General features: G+C 35.8%; 1 protein-coding gene across 2 annotated transcripts in view; it reads left to right on the forward strand.

Moving 5' to 3' along the window:
• The first annotated feature begins 1298 nt into the window (after nucleotides 1-1298).
• Nucleotides 1299-22390, forward strand: part of LOC126743478 (venom dipeptidyl peptidase 4) — a 111115-nt gene continuing 90023 nt past the window's right edge. Inside the window, exon 1 of one of the 2 annotated variants that reach the window (XM_050450581.1) lies at nucleotides 1299-1334. In XM_050450581.1, coding sequence (XP_050306538.1) covers nucleotides 1314-1334 — 21 coding nt within the window. In that variant the 5' untranslated portion in view covers nucleotides 1299-1313. Of the gene's footprint in view, nucleotides 1335-14360; nucleotides 14697-22390 lie in introns of those variants that run through there. The other variant, XM_050450582.1, reaches the window with a different exon arrangement.

The raw sequence follows: 22390 nt of genomic DNA on the forward strand, positions 1-22390 counted from the left end.
TTTCATCAAAGACTAGGGTCAAATTCTGGTTTTGACCCTAGCCATTTTCTCCTCTTTGTTAACGACCTTATATGTTGTTCAGGCGAGGGGCATGCTCAGCTGACTGCCTTGTACTTCAGGATGACCTTAATAATCTGGCACTTTAATGCCACCAAATCAAATTATCTAGGGCAAAACAACCACGTAACTTTATTTATCATATAAACAATATTCCTTTAGCGTGTGTCCAACATATAAGAGATTTGGGACTGCTACTTGATTCCAACCTAGACTTCACTGCACATATGAATCATATTATTAATAAGTCTCTAAGGTTGCTAGGATTCATTAAACGTAGGACCAGAAATTGTAATCATAGTACTTTCACTAAAACACTATGCTTTGCCTCTGTCAGAACCCATTTGTAGTATGTCTCCTCTCTCTGGAGCCCAATTTATATAATTCATATTTACAGACTGGAAAGAGTTCAGCGAAAACTTTGCAGGTAAACTCACTGCAAGTTTTAAAATAATCAAGAATTTTATTATAAGACTCTCTGCTCAATCCTTGATCTTGAAACCTTTAACATCATCAGACATCAGCTAGAACAAAGCAGAAAGACTTAAACATTCTTTATAGATTAGTCCATTTAAATATAGATTGTCCATATATCACTTCATAAATCATCTTACATGTACCATCTCGCAATACACATTCCATCCAAACTTTGCACGTACCTTTTTACAAGACAAACTATGCCAAAAATTAATTCATTCCTCGAACATTAAAACTGCTTGAGCTACATAGCCTTGATTCTTTTCAAGCTTTGCAGCCTTTTATGGGAGCTTTATCTGGCCTTCATTTATAAACTAAGTAGATTGTCCAAGAATCTTTGTATACTCTCTTTCTTTTTTCTTGTTTAATTTTAATTGTTGTTATTTGAGCTTGTATTTATAGTTACTTGCATAATTTTGTATTGAGCTTGATCGGTTAATAAATAAATAAATATGCTTTTATTTCCTGCATTAAACTAGATATTAATCTACAAAAACGTTATTAACAAACATAAACAATAAAAATCCCGCATCACTAAACAAAATCCGCGGGCTTTTAGAGAAAGTTACGAAATAACCACTTTAAAGCTATGTTGCGCTAACGCCGGTAATTATAGTAAAAGATTGCATTATTACCATCGCGATCTCTGAAAGTAAAAGGAAGGCATTTAATAGTTGAAAATGTCAAATAACAGAAGTTACGAATATAAATATTCAAAAGTGCCCAGTTATTATTTCAGTGACATTTTCGGACAGGATAAATGCGTTGGTCGCGGGGATATGTCACATACTTTTGTTGCTGTAAGTACTCATGTCAGTTTAATATTGTGTAATGATTCCACAAATAGGAATATAAATAAGCATTCTTTAAATTAGTATCGTTGGTTATTATTTTTACTTGGGCTTTGCTTTTATCTGTGTGTGTTATAACCATTTTTTAGCATTTAGTTGACTAGTGTACACGGCGCAGGTCAAACGCTCAAAGCATATACAGTGTGTTCCAAATTTAGTTATGATATATTTTTTTTAATTGTGCTTTTAGCAATATTATCAATGATTTTATATGTGGTGTGTCTAAATTACATTTTCTGTGCCTATTTTTTTTAAGATCCTTTCTAAATTCTAATTTATTCCTTTATTCTTTATCCAAATAAACAAACTGTTTCCGGGCCCACTTTGGGATCTCGGTGACTGTAAGAAATACAATAATGGACAAATTTCTTTTATGATATTTTTTCTTTTATAAGTTTAAAAAAAAGCCTAGATTTTGAAAAATGATTCTGATTTTTTTCCTGGTTTATACAGCACAATAAAAGTGTCTAATTTAATTATTTAATTTGTGATCAGTTTTGAAATTAAGCCAAAATATAAAAACGATATACATTATACAATATATAATTACTTTATTTAGAAACTAAATATTTTAAGAAATATAAAACACCGAAGATATATTTTCAAAATACGGTTATCGAAATTATCGCTTTTGATACCTCTCAAGAGGTGCAAAAATGGTCGAAAATTAATGATGTCAATTAACCGTAAATAATATCCTTTCTTTTGATACGAACAAAACCTTAGGAATAGTTGCTCTAAATTAGCTACTAGTTTAGAAAAAAAATGATGTCCAAAAGGCATAATAGCCAATAACTTTTAAAATCTCACGGGAGCAATATCTGATAAAGAATCAAGTCCCCTAACGTGGTGTGGGATACTCAGAAATTTATTAAATCTAAAAACTCTCAAGATGAAAATGAATTTGTTTTACTATATTTTAATAAAGTACATGAGCTATAAGCTCGTTGAACTGGAGGTACATTTTTAGGAACACAGACCTTGCTGTGGTAGGATTAATGAGTACTTATGGCTGAACTCTGTTGAGTTTGAATGATTTAACCTACCGGGTTATTCTGTCATGGCTGATCCAGACATATAATTACACTGTCTTGTAATTTATATAAACCCTTGCTTATGCATGCATTTATCCCAAGTTATTTGAAAATTTATCTTATTTTAGGCGAAGATTTCTTTCATAAATTTTAACGAAATTCTTAAAGAAATGTACAAGATAACTCTCAGATCTAACTCAACTATCTTAAATTCCTAACTAAATGTAACTTTCTATTTTGTGTTTGTAAGCATAACCTCCGAAAAACTTTTATTGTTTTGTTTCCCTACAATTGGCACAACTGAATTTTGTCAGAGTGACCAACATCGAAAAGACACAATCGCGCAAAATGGCGGCCACCTAGTAGCGGTCATTTACCTTTTATTGAATTGGCAGTCCAGGTAGTAGTGGATTTTTGGTGAGACAGGCCGAGAGCCCACCTATGTGCGCTTTGGCCTGTCTCATACCAGGGGACTCAGTCTATCTTCGGTGGGTCCACTTGTCCAGCAGACCATTTATTGACGCGACCACTACGCATTTGGCGAAACCAATTATGGGTTCCGTCCCCATCAGCACATTCGCGGATCCCAGTCTGGCAAGAGAGTCCGCTTCCTCATTACCTGCATGGCCTGCGTGGCCAGGTATCCAGACGAGCTGGACCCTGCAGCCAACCTCCACCAGTTTTTTTAGGACTTTTATGCACTCTAGTACAAGCTTGGAGCTTACCTTGCGGCCGTAATAGCCTTAATGGTAGCTCTGCTGTCGGAGCATATTGATACGACTGTATTGCGGTGTCCGCAGCTTAGGATTTTCTGTCCGCACTTTAATACAGCTAATAGTTCGGCCTAAAAGACAGTGGCGTTCTCCCCCAGCGAGTATGCCCTACTGGTATGTGGGATCCCACCACAAAGCTCTGATCCAGTTCTGTTATTCATTCTGGAGCCATCTGTGTACCAGATGGTCCCCCTATTTAGCAATGCAGGTCTGTTGGAATGCTGCCACTTCTCTCTGCCTGCAATATGCGTCACGAATCCCTCGCAGTCCATAGTCACTGGAGCCATGCAGTCACTGCCCATCAGCACGAGAGGACATTCCTGTATGGCCCGTGACCAAATTTTTGCGTGAACGGTCTCGCCAGCACGTGGTTCGCCGAGGACGTATAGCCTGTGCCCAGTCCTCATTGCCTCGAATTGCACAACGAGGTCCAGAGGCGGAAGGATCAGCAGAGTTTCAAGCGCTCTAATTAGCGCCGTTCGCATGGAACCCGTTATGCTGAGACATGCAAGACGTTGGACTCTGTCCAGTTGAGCACGAATTTTCGCTTTCTCCGTACATGGCCACCAAACGATAGCCCCTTATGTGAGAAGGATTCTTACAATGCGCGAGTAGATCCAGTGGAGGATCTTAGGAGACAGACCCCAGGTATTGACGAAAGCCCGCCTGCAGGCCCATAGCGCGCAGGTGGCCTTCTTGATTCTGGTGTCTGCATGATCGTACCAGGAGAGTTTGGAATCTAACTTGATTCCCAGAAATCGAACTGTCCTGGAGTAATGCAGCTGCACGCCACCTAGAGATATAACAGGGGGCGTGCCAAAGTGACATCTCCTCGTGAATAGTCGGAGCTCTGCTTTTTTGGGGTTAATCCTGAGGCCCTCCGAGAGGCACCATATGTCCACCATACGCAGGGCTCTCATCATAGGGCCCCGCATTGAGACTGCGTCTTTCCCCGGGCAAAGGATTACCAAATCATCAGCGTAGGCCTGTGTGTATAAGCCAGCATTGTTTAAAAGATTTATCAGGTTGTCGACCACAAGGCACCACAAGGTAGGGGACAATACTCCTCCCTGCGGGCAGCCCCTAGCCGCTAACGTTTTGACAATCTCGCTGTTAAGCTGGGCGGATATATGACGTTGCGAGAGCATGGCCTCTATCCAGCAAACCAAACAGGGTTCTGAGCAGCGGCTCTCGAGTGCTTGGCAGATTATTGCAAAAGGGGTGTTGTCGAACGCCCCTTCAATGTCTAGAAACGCACCCAAGCAGGCCTTGCCACTACCCAGAGCACCCTCCACCTTCCTCACGAGGTGGTGTAGGGCCAGGTCCGTGGATTTGCTTGCCTGATTGGGCGTATTGGTGCACATGCAGTGGTTTTTTGACCAGGATGCTTTCCTTAAGGTACCGATCAATCAGCCTCTCCATCGCCTTCAGCATAAAGCTGGTAAGGCTGATAGGTCGGTACGATTTGTGATCTGTAAAATCGCCTTTTCTGGGTTTTGGAGTAAAGACGACTTTCACTTGACGCCATAACTAATGTAGCCCTGAGCAAGGGAGGTCCTGAATAGTCTGACTATGTGTGGGGTTAGTACTTCTAACCCGTTTTGCAAAAGGCATGGATATAATCCATCCATGCCCGGAGATTTGAAGGGGAGGAATGTCTTGATTGCCCATTTCACCCTCTCATAGGTAATTATTCTTCTAGCAGTCTTGTACTCTAAGCGAATCGGAGCCCGAAAACAGTTAGGAGGATCGCGAGATGAGTTGGAGTCTGGGAAGTAAGTGCGCAGCATGACCTCCAGTGACTCGCGCTTATTGGTAGTAAAGCCGCCATCTGGAAGTGACAGCGACCCCAATTTAGTTCCAGGGTCATATTAAATTTTGGTTTACGTAGACATTCGCCATCAATCTTCATCTATCATATTGGGAAAGCATTTGACCAAAGTTATTTATGGAAAGGGTTTTTAAACCAGAAAAAATGTTTTGTGGATCTCTCAAAGTCAGTTGTTTGTATGTTTCATTCTTAAATGAAAACCTTTTTTTTATTTACGTTGATAGGTCAAGGTAAAGTAGTAAACACTTTAATCTAAAGGGTTATAACTCCTGGATATTTAATTGATGCTTGAATTGTTATTTTTGTCATAGAATTAATTAAATTTGAAAAAATGTTCATGATCTTAAAAGATGAATCATGCTTTGCTACTATCGCAGCTAGTTTAAGCCCTCCTTCTGAAATAAATGTTTCGATCTTCTTTTTTCTAAACCTCTAAATTCGTATTAGGTTGGACTTAAGGCGATTTTTTTTCTGAATTTTTCAGGCAATTCTATCTCAATCTCTTGGTTGCTATTTGCTACTTTTTCACACCATTTAAACTAAACTTACCACCGATTTAAATAATGGACTAGATATATTTTTTTCTTTTTATACCTTTTCATTTCTCATTACTTTGGTCTGCTTATGAAGAATAGCAGTCAGAATCACTGACAGTACTACCTTTTTTAGTGGCTATGGGGGATGGTACTCTCGAAGAAGGTAAAACTGAACTAAGGCCGAACGATGGCACTGTTGAAGCAGATGATGTTGAAGTCAGTGGGGTCGAAAACGCAGAAAATACTAAAACCCTAAAGATCTTAATTTGAAAAATAGATGTGATTTTTAAGCTGGGTCTAAGCTACCGTAAAAAGGTTAGGGAAATCGCCGACTAACGCACTTGCCTTTTGTAAGTTACACTAACTGTTGATACAGCTATATTGAATAATATAGTTGAGACCAAAGCCAACAGAGAGTGAAAAGTTCAAGGTTATGCTTGAACGTGGACAACACAACCTCTATAAGGGTCAGATATCGAAACATATTTTTTTGTCTTGAGTGTGGATATGAAAATTTAGCAGAAAATGTATTTTTGTACTATGATAAGCAAAATGTATCCAATTGTACTCAAGCGGCAACACTGGGTTTTGTCCCTACTGCAGCAACTGTTGGCACACGCCTATGGAAAATTTCCAGGCCATACCATTGTCGGGTACTTTTGAAGATACATTTTCGCCCATAAGGTTACGCATCTTCCCAAATATTCAATCAACGGTCGGTCGTACTGAAAAACAACTGTATATTTGTAATTCCTTGCCTTTATATGAGGAGTATTTTAATTATTGTACTTTTCTTTTGCCCTTAAATACATTACTAAAAATAAACTGAATTTATTTGTATGTAAGTAATGTATCCAATATTATTTCTTATTGATGTTCAATAATGGATATTCATATTGATTTTTAAATTAGTATATCCAGTGGAAATTAATATAACTTACTTAGCTTCGAACTTAAATGACATGGAAAGATAGCAATTGAACATTTTGTAGATATCAGTTAGATAGTTTGTGGTATCTGCTAATTGAATAGAGTATAACCAGAGAAAACATAACTAAAAAATATACTATTTAAAAAATTATGTTTAAATTGAAAAATTAAACTTTTGAGACCCCTATACTCTTCAATAACCTAAGAAAAATACCATTAAACAAATTACATATATTTTTCTTCGGCATATAGAAGAGCTTGGATATTTAGTGTCTAATGAATTCTGGGACACCCTGTTATTAAAATAATATTTTATATCTTTTCTAAGTTTTTATGCAAGTAATAATAGGTTCCTTTTATAGCATGCATTACAATCGTTAAATTAAAATTTATGATCACTTATTACGAATTAAGCTATACCTAATTTTATTATGTTCATTAAAAAATCGATTTTTATGCTTTACGATCGTCTATAGATTACTATTAGAATATCATTAACAACCAAATCCACGTACTTTTTAATTAATTTATAACAGGCAAGGATTTTAGGATTTCCGTAAACCCTTTGCAAATGTCAAATTAAAAGCTTAAAAACAAATATATTTTCAACGTTATCTTAATTATCGTAATGACAATATGTCTGGACAAATCATGGCCTCGCTTTGTATTATTGATATTGATAGAAATCAATTAAAAAGTTACTATATAAAAATTAATGTTGTTTAATTAATTTAATATTTATTTAATTCATTGACAAATACCTTATTTAATTAATGGATATATGTTAAATATAAATTTAAAATACAATTTAATTTATGACTTAAACAAGGATATATCAAAAACACGTACATACGTTTATACTATATAGGTGATCTAGACTTCTAGAGACTATCTAGACTTCTTGCTCTTTAAGAGACATTCTTTGCAGGATGTCAACAGCATTTCCATCAGCATACTTTTTAATTTGGTTTTAAGAATACTAGATAAAACGCCGATTTTTTTTGTAAGATTACATTAGACTATGAATAATTTATAGAATTATCCAATTGATTATGAATTTCTCAAAGTTGTTTAAATATTTAAAAAAATTAAATTTTAACATTTTTCCGATTTTATTTGAAAATTTTTACGTCATCCATATTTGAAGCAGAAAAATTCTTCAGAGAAGTAATTTGAAGAATTTTAGAGATTATTGCTTGCACTGATAAAAGAGAGAATACTGTAGAATTTTTACTGTTCTTTTAGTTGTGAATTAAAACACCCGATGCACAAAAATAGTCAACTGATGCGTGTCTGACGCTCATTCCATCTTTGTCGCACCTTCGGGTCTAGGCGGCGGATGAGATGATTTCCGAGAACAGCTGGTATATTCACGGCTATCAAGATTAACTGCCCCCCCTCCTAAGCTCATTTCATCCCAAATTGTTTCAAAAGATGATGGATATCGATATCGGCGGAAGATTTCTCTTTTGTTACAGGACCTGTTGTAGAAGTAACAATCCACGTTTTTCTCAAGCAAAAACGTTGACGAGTAAGTATAAGAGCACGCCAGAACTTGCACGCCTGTAAACCTAAAGACCGCTAACATGCTGTAAATTATCCTCCATTCCAAGTTCTCGAATCCGTACGCCAGGTAGAACATCTTTCCACCAATTTTTTCATCAATTAACTAAAGGGATTACCCGACTATAGGGTAGACTGATGCAGCTCTTGAATTTTTGCGGTAAACCTATCTTTCAAGACATTTGCAAATCCTAAGCTACACAATGTGCCAAAGCATACTCAGCTGGATCACTAAAGACTTTTTCTGTCATCCTGACACGGATTTCCTCTAGCAACTCTGAAATCATATAGTTAGGCACAGCGATTTGCCTTCTTTCCTCTTTATCAGAGTCCATCTTTCATAATTAGGGAGTCCCATTGTCCCCAATATGACTTCACATTGGGAGAATACTCGGAAGCTTTCGGAAAAACGCAGAACCAAGTTGGCTTCTTTTCTTCCTTTATCCACTATATGACTGTCTGTCTATTGGGATCTTCCTCTTCGTCTTTTGTAAGATCCCCGTTTTACCAAGTATCGTCGGCGATGGTGGTTCTTAACAAAGGAGCATCTTTTTTCTCTGCCCACTGATAATGCTTGCAGTTCTTGGTATGGTGTTGCAGCGAGGAGACCTGGCCAGTATGTACTGAGGTTGCTGAGTGTTTAAAGGTCGAAGATCGCCCCTTCGCATATAGCTTTTTTTTAGCAACCAACACTGCTGATCCTGCGTCCGATTTCTCAAAGCCGTCCCCTCCTGCAATCCTTTGTCGAACACGAGTCTGGCATTTGTTTGTGTTCTTGGCAGCTTCAAATTCAAGAGCCAGTGTTAGTGTATCTACTAACTTAGGTGGATGTGCTAATAGACTTTGAAGCTTGAACTGTCAAACGTTCCATCATCTTTTCGATCTGGATTTGCCATTCGAACCAAACGTGCAATATCTGCTTCAAATTCTTGCAAGCACTTCGCTTCTGGCATCGATTTTTCAATTGCATGTAGCAGATATGTTTCTAGTATCTTATGTGACTGACCATAACGCATTTCCAAATGCCTCACGAGGTAGTCGTAGACTTCTTTCTTTCCATTTCACTTTTATATCTTCTTTCGGCCAATATAAGAGCGTTTGCTGTCTCCCTGGGTAACCAACCATTTGCTTATAGATGCATAATATTCCATGATCTAGTACCATACAATTGAGGTAGTTTGAAGTGCATCGACCCACCAGATTCCGGATTGGAACAAACTTCGTTCCTGTTGTCCTCTGCTGAATAATAAAGGATTGCAATCACACCATCTCTTAATGTTGAATAAGTCCTGATTAATCATATAATTGAAGGCTGTAAATCGCAACTCTGTTAGAGAAGAGTTATATTATCAGCAAAGGATGTAAACTAGTTATTTAAAAATACGAATGGCAAATCCTTTAGATTACATTAGATTCTTCTTTATTTCTAATAAATAAAGAATATTTAACATTTGTACAAAATTTAACAACTAAATGAAATATCGTGTCATAAGTTGTTGGTAACTTATTGAAAATATTAAAACACATATGATGTAAATAAATAAAATAATAAATCTTCTGTTCACGTTAACCTAGGTCTAGGAGAGTTTAGTTCTATAGTTTTAGTTGAATGTGACTGAATTTTATTATTTTTTTGTAATTATATTAAAACTTTGTTTTTAAATAAAAATTCTAAACAAACAGTCAAACAATGTAAATATAGACTATTTATATATATAAATATTGTAGAAGTCTTTTTTTTTTCAAAACACCTTTCAACTAGCTTTATTTATTCATTTGTGTGATTCATTTTGTACATATTTTTCATAATTTCTTTTTGAATAATGAACTAATGAACGATTAATTTAGTTTGTTTAAATCATGTTTGATTTTTTGCAAAAAAGTTTGATTTTTTTTATTATTTCATGCAATGTCGATGCTTCAATCACGCCATTTGTGTCAACTGCTAAATTTGTTAAGTCCATATACTCATTATGATGTTCTTGTGTTATTTTCCATAAATCATTATTAAAAATTATTAATAAAGGAGGTCCTAATAAACTTCCCTGCGGGACGCCTACAGAGTTTTGGATCCTATGATGTTGATGTTTTTTTTAATTCCATTTTTGCAAATTTCGACATATGTAATGTCAGACGTCTGCAAGGTACGACTCGAAATAAAGTTCTTTAACAATGTTACCTCTATCCAGTGTATCATCTGCATATGCATTGGATAAGTTCAAAAAGAGCCCTAGAGCGATGCAGTTTCATCATACGTAATACTAACGTTTTTAAAACGCTTTTTCAAAGACTTTGAGAGGGCAGTTATTTCATCAAAATAGTTGGTTTGAAAAAAAAATTAATCGTTTTCTATCATTTTAGAATAGTCATAATAAGGATAATCCGGAAGGCTACTTGACAGTCTAAAGATATTTTCTCTGAAAAACAAGTTCTCGGAAACCTCCAAAGCACAATATTTATCTCACAGTCTTTCTTACTTACACCTTTACAAGTTTTTTCATAGCATATTATACCTAGGCCATTATTACATTCAATAACAGCAGGATCAGTTTGAAAAAGATTCATTGATTTTTTCCTACCAGCTTTAAGTTTTAGTGCAAATATGAATAAACTAAAATGATTCCATTGATAACTTACCTCACTTTTACTCGCCAAATTTCATTCTTGCTCTTTCAGTTCTCTTTTAAATGAGTTTGTTGCCTGTTTACTGTAATATCTCTGATAAACGTTTACCTGTTGTGATTTTCCAACTTTAAAATGTAATTTCTGTGATGTGTGGTATGACCTATGTATTTTTACTACGCAACCTTTATATTTCATGATATTTGTATACCATACTGGCAAATTATTATTACAGATATGAGATTAATGCATTAGAAAAGGAAGTTTACTACTAAGGTTTGACGTGAAACTCATGTGTGACCAATCTCATGTTAAAATTTGTAAGATACCTTAGTAATTGGGTATACACTATTATGTACTTCCTTTTCTAATGTATTAATGTCTTATCTGAAATATTAATTTGTATTTATGTAGGTGTATATATAGCTGTATATATTAGCGATTCAGCTTCCTTTATTTTGTATGAATCTTGTATTTTCGTTTATTGTAGTAGTAGTAGTAGTAGTAAGAGTGTGGGAGATAGAGCTCGGTAAGTATAGGCCTAAGGAGTCCCATTTCGCCAGCCCCAGAATCACCCGCCCCTACGCCTCCACTTCCAATGCGCGATCTTCACTGAGTCGGTCCGTCCTTTTAATAAAGGCTTGCACGTTGTCCCAGTTCAGATCTTTAAGATCTTCCCGTTGGAGTGTCGTTGCTTGCACAGTTTTTCTTCTCAGGCGACTCCACCTATCACAGATAACTAGTATGCGGTATGAAATTTCTTCCCCTGTTCCGCAATTTGGACAGAGCGGGCTTTCTCTTATACCAAGAAGGTGTAGATGCCTGTTTAGACAGTTGTGCCCAGTCAGGGTTCCGACAAAGTCTTTGATACTCAGTCGGGTCTTTGCTAGCAGTCGCCTTGCTTTAGGGCCGTCATGGTCTAGTAATATTTCCTAGGCCTGTCTACATCCTTCTGTCCTTCTCCAATTCTTCCTTTTTTTTCGAGGCCCAGTTATTAAGTTCCTGGAAGATTTGTTTTTTTACTGAGACCGAAATAAGATTCGGGACCTACGAAGGGGCTAACAGAACCTTGTCTTGTCAGTTCGTCGGCCCGCTCATTGCTCTCGTCACCTCGTCACCCTGGTGTCCTGGGACCTACCTCAGTCTCACTTCCCTGTGTGCTGCAAATGCGTCTCTGCATTCCTGAACTAGCTCTGAGCTGGCCTTAGGTTTCTGGATCGCCTTGAAGTCAGCTTAACTATCAGAGTAGATGCAAATCCCCTTGTTACCTTCCAATACTTTTCGTTTGTCCGGCTCCGGCCGAATTGGTGCTTCTTATCCATGATCCATCTATGTACCAGGCCTGGAAACCATTTGCCTCTTTAATTTGGTTCACCACCAACCATTCTTCCCTTGTAGGGATTTCGACTTAAAACCCCTTCTTTAACTTTAGTTTGCTACTCGCTGTAGTGCATCTGGATATCAGAATTGGTATGCTCTTACACATGCTGAGAGCAATCGTCATATGGCCTTGTCCTAAGTGAACATTGCACCACTCTCCGTTATCCTTTATCCTTTTATGTGCCGCCATGGCCTCCCTCTCAATTTAGACTGGGAAGTCCGGTAGCCCAAGAAGAATATTTAATGGTGCCGCAGGTGTTGTTCTCATGGCTCCAGTAATTCCCAAACAGATCAGTCTTTGCAGTCTGGTCAGCTTTTGGGCGTTGAATACGGCTTCAATACGGCTGGCCACCATACCACGGATTCGTCTGAGATCCTCAGTCGTATGACTGCAGTATAAAGCCACGGAGAACATGGGGTTTTAGACCCTATCTTATCCTATTTTTCACTGTAATTGTCATATTAGGGCTGTTGTCTTATTTACTGCCTGCTCGACGTGAGTTTTAAACGTGAGCTTGCTGTCTAAAGTAACTCCCAAGTATTTGACCTGCTGCCTCAAAGTTAGGTGAGTCTGATACATAATGGGAGATTTAGAGCCTGTCAAATTCCGCCTCTTAGTGAAGACAATAAGCTCGGTCTTTTCTAGATTGACCGACAGCCCTGTCTCCTGACACCACTGTTCCACTATCCTGCACACGGCTTGCATCCGCTTACAGACTGTGTTCACGAATTTACCCGTGACTGTCACTAGTTCGTTGTCCGCGTATGCTTGTGCATAGAATTCTTCGAGTTCTAGCTTCCTGAGGAGACCGTCCATCACCAGACACCAGAGGTGTGGCAAAAGACAACTGCCTTGCGAACAGCCGCCCTTCACCCTGGTCTTGACACGACAGTCTCCTACTGTAGGACTGATCTTCCGGTCTTCCAGCGCTGTTTTGACCCACCTAACCAGATGAGCCGGAGTGTCCTGTCTATAAGCCTTTCAATAGTCTTTAGTAGAAATGAAGTCAGGATTATTGCCCTAAAGGCGGTAAAGGCCTTTGGTTGGCGGTGGTCTTTCTTGCCCGGTTTTGAGATAAAGACCACATTTGCCGCCCTCCGTGTTAGTGGAACATGCTGGTCTCAAAAAGCTCTCTTTAAGTAAGGCAATGTTGTTTCAAGGCCTACCTGCAACATCATGGTTATGATTCTATGAGGTCCCGCAGCCTTATATGGATCAAACTCACCCACTGCCCAAGCTACGGCTTTGTTTGTTACTATATTTTTGGCGAGGTTCCAGTCCGGCTCCGGATCTGGTTCCTCGCCGCAAGGTGCAGCGTTTCCTTCTTCAGAAAAGTAAGTTTTAAGTCTCCTCTTTGTTTAAGGTCCATAATTCACCTTTCTTCAGGCATCCTATCTCTCCGCAGAACTTGTGCTAGCAGTCTCTTTTACAGCGTCAATCTTCGTTTTTTAATTTCCTTTTAGCTGGTAAGTATACATCCCAGTTCTCTTGAGTTTCCCCCTTGAAAAGTGGTGCGACCTTCTTACGTCTTTTTTAAGACGGTCCAGAGTGTCGTTCCACCAGGGAAATCTCTTGTTGCCAACTCTTCCGGGAGGATATGCTGCCTCGAAGAATTGATAATTATACTGTTTAGCCGTACTAACTCGGTATCTAGTTCCTCTTTGGTAGAGATGGCTTCACCTAGAGTACCCATAAACTCATCAAGGCTTCTTTAAATTTGGTCTAGTCGGTAGCCCTCGGGTTTCTTTCTTGAGAAGCTCTTTCTTCTTATCCAAACCGATTTCGAATCGCATCATTCTATATTCGGACATCCTTATGTCCTGTCCCCCTCAGCAAATGACCGTATTACCAGCTTTATGTCATAATAACCTCTTGTCTAATTCGATTGACAAAAGTCGGTTCCGAATTTATTGTAGGTTCCAAACCAAACGCAGCAAGCATCTTTATAAACAGTGTTCTTTCATTATTTGGATACTCGAAGTGTATATTGAAATCTCATGTATGCAAAATGTAGTGAAATTTATATTCTGTGGCACACAGCAAAAATTGTTCCAGTTGGTGTCTATGACGATTGGTCATATGGTGAAAACGAAAACGAACGTCTGAAAAACTACGAGTACTAAAAAGATCTCATCTTCAAAAAGGAGCTAATCTAGCTATTATACTTTGCTCCACCTCCTAAATGTGCAAATACACTCATATAACTGAATAGTTGCCCCTCCTAAATACTGTTGCTGTATCTTTTGTACGACCTACATCTCGCCATTCCAATGACATACTGTTGATGTTGGTACCGGTACACCTTTTGTACTTCAACCAATAACCATCTACCGCCACTTGGCGCACAACAGTTTTTCTCCTGATATCAGTCAAATTTCGATTTCGTTCCTCCTGCTGTGCCGCTGCTGTTGCTTTCAGTCGGTCAGTGTAAAACGATTCACGAGTTCGAGCGGTAAAAGTTAAATTTATTATTTGCGCTTCTCGCCACGCTTTCGCCGGCGGTTTTCCGGATCACTTTTGTGATGGTGGTGATTTTTTTGGTTTTATAGGAATTTTATGAATTAACATGAGTGAGAATAACGGTACCACAGTGGTACCAAGTAATGGAGCTTCGACCATGGAAATTGCTCAGAGCGAACAGGTACCACCCACCTTTAATAATGTTTTTGGAATTTTAACAATACAATATTACTTAAACAATCACTTTCTTATTTTACATATTATCAGGTGGATTTCAGTTTTGCCAAGCACCTGTTAATATTTTTTTAATTTAATAACATTTGTTGTTGGATGTTGAATTGTTTTCGTATTTTTTGCAAATGCAATAACTCTTATCTTTGTATGTAGTTAGATGTAAGGGAAGAAAAATGTTTGGCGTTTCTGCTGAACTCTTTCTTATATAGATTATATGATACAAATTGTCCTGCAAACATGTAAAAGCCCTAAACATGTTTGAAGTAGGAACTATAAAATCACAAATTGATAAAAAAATCTCCTATAAAACTAGTCCAAGCATATTCAAATTTTATCTAAAACTAGTTGTTTCCAAATTTTATCTAATTAATAGTTATCATGCAGGACAAAATATGCTAAAAATTTTTAATTAGTGGTTAGTGAAAATAGACAGGAATTAGAGGTGGCAAATTGAAAATATAAGTGGGATTTAAAAAAAGCAAAAAGCTCGCCAAATGAAAAGTATTCTTTTAAAAATTAAAACTTGACTTATGAAAACATGTGCAATGCAAAATGAGAACAAATTATTCAATATGTATAAAAAGTTAAAAATTTATAATTTGTATCAGAATGAAGTGCGGAAAATAATATTAAACTTAGAGTCTCAACCATTCACCAAAAAATAACTGTAGATTCAGACACAATAACAGAAGATTTTAACATAGAAAATTCCAATATAGGCCTTGCTAGTAGAAACTTATGAGCCACCTCCACATACACGAATAAAAATGTTGAAAAATTTTTATTCAAAAATTCACAGTTTTACAATAATTTTCTTGCTGAAAAAATCCATAGGCTTGGAATATCCAAATTAACAATAAAATATTGGATTAATAAAAATAGTCCACCGTTAGCGGAAGCCTACGTAAATACTAAGCATATCCATCAGCTTATAGAGGAAAATAATGAGTATTGGTTTTATAGATTACCATAAGGAATCAATTATTTTGAACCACGTATTTTAATACCCAAATTTAGAGATTGTGTTATGTTATGTAAATAAAAATATATTAATGGACACTCTTAATAAGTTTCCAAACTACTTACAAGTTTACACAGATGGTTCTAAGACTAAAGAGGGCACAGGATGTGCATTTACTATCCCTAAATTAAAGATTCAAATAAGTTTTAGATGCAAATGAAATTGCTTGAATACTTTAATTCTGTCAGACTCTACATCAGTCATACAAACTCTAAGTTAAACTAAACTTAAACCATCCAATCATTTTCAAAATTAAAGCTGTTCTGGTAAATCTTAGCCTATATAACAAAAAAATAGTCTTTGTTTGGATAAAAGCTCACTTAGGATTATTGGGTAATGAGTTAGTAGATAAGGAAGCAAAGAAAGCCATTTCTTGCAACAACTTTATACCTCAAGTACACTACAGGGACTTATTCCCTTTTATCTACTTAAAGGCCTTTTAATGTTGGAAAAACACATTTTTTGAATATGTATCAAACACAAAAAATATACCTATACGTCAATTAAAAAAAGGCTGAACAAAAACAATTAAGTCCTTAGCCATAATTTGCCAAGATACTTGTCAATATCCTAATTTAGATTTTTGGCAGGACACGGTAATTTTAATCAATACCTATATAAAATAAACATGAGACACAGAAATTTGCGATTGTGATAATCAATAAATTGATGATCTGAATCATAGACTTTTTGCTTGTAAAAACAATTACCAAGCCATTCAATTTATAAACATGGAACTTGGAAAACTATCCAATGTGCCGCGTAACCCTTATGGCAGAAGCTACCACAAATAAAAATCTAGATGCAAGTTTTCTTAAATTTTTAACGCTATGTAAAAATAAAATATAATTCACATAAAAACTAGACGTGCAATAATGAATAGTAAAATTATAATAGTATACTATGCTAGTTTAGGATAAGATAGATAAAATTATACATAGGAGGTAAAATGTAAGCTAGTTAAAAACACTCCCTATGTTTTTCCTCCCTTCCTCTGTATTGTCTTAAATTAAAACAATGCCTTGCTTGGACTCTAAGGCGAGAAGCAAATGATCCTGTCTAAAATTTTTAAAAGATGTCCTATTCCTTCATATTAGGTAGTATATATATATACAGTGAGAGCCAAAAGTCCGGAATAAATTCATTTAAAATTCAGGGGTATATTCAAAAAAAAAACGCTCGGACACGTCGATTTTTATTTTTAACTGCGGGTTTTCTTACTATAATTTTATGTATACAGGGTGGTCCAAAAATAAGTTACGACCATCAACTTCAATTTTTGAAATGGAAATACCTATTTTTTATTCTGTATTCTTAAAGAACAGAAAATTCTAGACATATTTCATATACAATATCCTATACCTATCTTCATTTGTTTTTGAGTTATTGACGGTTAAAGATCGGCATATTTGCACTTTTGACATGTTATAAAATCCAAACGGTTAGACATAGACAATTCCGGTTTGCACTTTTAATCGAAGCTTTTTTAAAACCGACACTGGCTAGTAAGTGTCAACAGGTACTGAGAAATTTACGGTTGAATTTCTAAAAAAACATTCAAAATATTAATGTATTTAATGAAAAGTATTGCATAAACGTTGAACAAAAAGAAACTATTCTAATCTAGACCGAATTAAATGTTCAAATTGAGCCCCATTAACTCTTGACAGTAAGCGAGTCTTGATTCGAATTCTCTCAGAACGTTGCGTATCATTTCTTGAGGTATTCGTTAAATCTCATTTCTTATATTATTTCTCAATTCTTCTAAATTGTCGGGTTTATTTACATACACTCTATGCTTTAAATAACCCCACAAAAAGAAGTCCAAAAGAGTCAAGTCGGGGGACCTAGCAGGCCACTCCAATTGACCCCTTCGCCCAATCCATCGACCCGGAAATACCTCATTTAAATATTGGCGCACGGTTCTGTTGAAGTGTGGCGGCGCGCCATCTTGCTGGAACCAAATTGAAGCTTCTGGAATATTGGGATTATTTGCATTTGGAAACATCAAACATAAAGCGGGAATCAGTTCGTTCCTTAAGAATTCCAAATAACGTTGACCTGTTAAGGTACCTTCGAAGAAAAATAGACCTATGACTCTGTCATTGATAATGCCGGCCCAAACATTCACAGATTGAGGATATTGGGTATGAGCTTCAATCACCCAATTTGGATTGGAGGAAGACCAGTAACGGCAGTTACCAGTAACGGCTGTCTGTTCACTGTACCATTGAGGCAGAAGGTCGATTCGTCAGGAAAAATTATTCTACGAGTAAAAAGACGGTCGTTATGGCAGACATTCATTATAGTTTCGCAAAACTCTAATCGACGATCTGTATCATCTTCGTTAAGTTCATGGATTAATTTTAATTTATAGGGATGATATTTTGACTTTTTCAAAATTCTTCTTAAAGATGTTTTTCCAACATCGTTATCTAGTGCTGCCTGTCTAGACGGTGTATGAGGATTTTTTTCAATGGACAAAACAACATTTAACTTTTCCTCGGAAATTGAGAGACGACCCGATCTGGGTCGGTCTCTGACGTGACCTAATTCCCTAAATTTTCTTTCTAGTTTGCTAACGGTAGACTGAGATATTGTCTTATCAGGATACTTGGTATTAAACATTTCACAAACCTGGTGTTGGGTCCTAATGCGATCACCACATCCTATCATAATTAGTATTTCTATTCTCTCAGTTTCACTTAACTTATTCATCTTTTCAGGCAATATTAAATTTTACAATAAACAAGGATAAGACTGCTTGATACCTGTCACTTCAAAAAATTATGACAACATCATTGCAACAATGGATGAAAAAACACAACAAGGTTACCTTAGTAAGGGTGTTACATAGTTGCATGAATTATTGTATGTTCAGAAATTCAACCATACATTTCTCAATACCTGTTGACACTTACTAGCTAGTGTCAACAGACGGTTTTAAAAAAGCTTCGATTAAAAGTGCAAACCGCATTTGTCTATGTCTAACCGTTTGGATTTTATAACATGTCAAAAGTGCAAATATGCCGATCTTCAACTGTCAATAACTCAAAAACAAATGAAGATAGGTATAGAACATTGTACATGAAATATGTCTAAAATTTTCTGTTCTTTAAGAATACAGAATAAAAAATAGGTATTTCCATTTCAAAAATTGAAGTTGATGGTCGTAACTTATTTTTGGACCACCCTGTATACATAAAATTATAGTAAGAAAACCCGCAGTTAAAAATAAAAATCGATGTGTCCGACCTTTTTTTTTTGAACATACCCCTGAATTTTAAATGAATTTATTCCGGACTTTTGGCTCTCACTGTATAAAAATAAATAAAGTAAATAAGCATTTAATACAGATATTAACATAATTGAAATAAGCAAATATCAAAAAAAAATACAGTAGTACCAAGTACAGGATGTCCCGGTTTCGTATGTTTTATGGGGATTCTCTCTTATAAAAAGAGATAGAGATGACGATTTTCACAACACCAGCGGTTTTCATAACTCTGTTATTGTCAGTCAAATGCTTTTTAAATTTTTTTTTACTCGGCGGTCATTCAATGGGGTCATGTCTGCCGATCCACTGATTCGGGAAATGGGTATCCAAAAACTGTTATACTGCAGCCATATAGTGCGGTGGCCCACCATTTTATTGAAATTTAATTTTCATTTAAATTAACTTTATTTTTTATTATTTCATTAATTCGTGCCTGTATTGCATTTTCTAACATGTCCAAGTATGTCTCGCCAGTCAAGTTTCCAGAAATAATTTATTTTTTTAGGATAATACGAGTGTACCTCTCGAAACAAATGGGGATTCGAGTCACTCTTATAGCAACAGTTACGTTCATTTACAGCACCATGTAAATAGAACGTTCACTCAACGGAGAAACAAATATTAACAGAATTGCGTTGTTGATTATACGTTGGAACATTACTTCGCAAAACTCCCACCTTCTTGTTCAAAATCGTCTTCACGAAGCTCATGGACAAGTTTTATCTCGTACATACGTGTGAAATAAATAAAAAAATTGTCTTTCAATATTCTTTGTACTATTGATCGTATAAATCCTGAAGAAACAGCCAATCCTTGAGTAATTTGGTTGTTGTCAAGTGCTGCCCCAAAACTGCCAGTTCTCCGACTTTATTTCTAACTGTCCCATTTTCTTGATGACGAGTATTAGACACAGATCTAGTTTTTTCAAATTTTCTCATCAACTTTGCCACATACCTATCGTTATTATTTTCGTTTCCTTGTAACGCATTAAATAACCGGGCAGTAGCTCTTGCAATGCTTCAAGTTTGGTAATACAGTTTTCCTATTGCTATCCTTTCTTGAATCGAATAAAACATTGTTTAATATTTATCATAACTAAATAGATAACTTAATAATTTGAAATCAAAGACTAAAGCTACATTTTCTTGCTGGTATCCATGGTTATTATTTTTTGCAATCCATTATTATAAGTATTAAGTTAGTCAAATGATACCTGATAGATGATACCAATGATACCTAAATATCCTTCAATCGTTATCTTCACAACGATTGAAGATATGTAGGTATACCCTTCATAAAACAAAAGCTATTAAAAGCTGGATGGATAATCTAAAACTTAAAAAAAAAATTGGTTCATTCTATCATTTAAACATCTGAAGTGTAATTTAATATCTTATTTTTAGATCCCCATTTATTATATCGCTAATGTAAATGAAACGTCCTCCTAGAAATTAAAATTAACGCTTCCGAGCTTTTTTCCGAAAATATACTAATCACAAATAGGGGTGCGACTTTTTCATTGTGCCACCATATACAGGGTGTCCTATTTGCTATGTGTGACTATTGCTATTTCCGAAACTATAAGAAATACGAGGGCAGTTAAATTAGAGAAAAGTTGCAAATTTTGATGCTTATTCTAAATCCTTTTACAGCGTTGCAAAATGTTTATTAGTTCGTGAATTACAGGGTGATTTATAAAAAACGCAAAATTTTATTCTAATTATTTCTAAAACTATTGATTTTAGAAACTTACTTTTAATTACAAAGTTTTATAATTTTTTGTGCTCTATAAAGCGTCACCTTTAATTTTTTCTTATGACGTTTGGAATCTTGACAACGGCTATCAACTTCTTTTTTTTTAATATATTTTTTTACTTCAAAAAATGCGTTCCTAAAAATGGACAAATTTGCTGAAAATATTTAAGTTTTTTCTATCTTATAAAAACTATTATTATTTGTTTAAAGGCAGTATAAGAGCTTTTCAAATGGCCGATATTTAAATTCTAAATTGCTATAATCTTATAATATTCCAGTAGTCAAAAACCTGAGATAATAAAAACCATCACGCTGGTATTTTCTTGTTCTCCTTGATATTTTAATAGTTATACTGCTATTTATCTACTATTCAGAGTATAACCATGAATATTTTAGAATTTGAGGGTAAACTTCTCGTAATAAATAATGCATAAAATGGTAATAACAAAATGTTCGCAAACGTGAATCAACTTTAGCAGAACTATAAGAATTTTGAAAAATTGTGAATATTGTAGGGTTTTTAGTGTTTCTTTAGGCATCAATTAAAACACTCGATACACAAAAATAGTTAACTAAGTATTTTATTACACACTAAAAACAATGACTTACAAAACTACTAGAAACATTTATTTATACTGTATTTATTTTCTAATATTTATTTTGATTTAAAAATGGCGCCAATATTTAGAGATAGATAGAAATAGAGTTATAAAGTTAATACTTTATTAAGATAATCAGATTTAGGCCGTCGTCCCACCAAAGATACGCGACGGCGACGCGAAGGCGATACGATTTCGCCTGGACACATTCAGACGTTAGGCGTTATAGCTATCCACATAAATGGTTTTTATTTCTTTATGCAAAAACCGTGCATTGGGTGTAAAATTACCTAGAGACCAGATATGAACCTAAACGAAACAAAGAGTTCAAAAATATTTTTTATTACAAGAAAAACAATAGCGTACCCTTTTCTTTAAAAAAATATTCAGTTCAAAGCCCGCATGAACGCCAATCTTGAATATAAAAGGCTAAATTGTGTATAGGAAAAATACTATGGACGCTAAAAAACTGCGTAGCAGTTTCCAGTAAGATATCTACAGGGGATCGAATTTATCGAAAGAAGTAAGTTTTTTCTTTTAACTTCATCCCCCTGTAGTATACAATCTAAGACGTTTAGAACATATTTTTATAAGTTTTTTAATTGATTTCATCCAAGCAACACGCCCCTGAATTTTGTCGCAATATTAGAATAGAATAGTTTATTCATATTAATTACAACAAGTGTATCCCATACGTCAAATTATTGAAGGCAAACCTAGGCAAAAAAATAGGTTAAAAGGACAAATACAATATACAGATTAAAATTATTACAGAAATCATATGGTTAAAAAATAAGACATCCTAAGATACCCTGCATATTAGGTGGACTACTATTCCCGATCATTCGTCAACTTTCTACGTGTGTCCCGAGAAATCGCGAGATAAGCCCACCGCTCGCTCCATCCTTCTCCTTTGGATCTAGGCGACGGACGAGATGATTCCCGAATGACGGAGAGTAGGTGATATATTCGTCGCTGTCAAGATCGTT

The sequence above is a fragment of the Anthonomus grandis genome, chromosome 13, assembly GCF_022605725.1.
Source record: "Anthonomus grandis grandis chromosome 13, icAntGran1.3, whole genome shotgun sequence".
Lineage (NCBI taxonomy): Eukaryota > Metazoa > Arthropoda > Insecta > Coleoptera > Curculionidae > Anthonomus > Anthonomus grandis.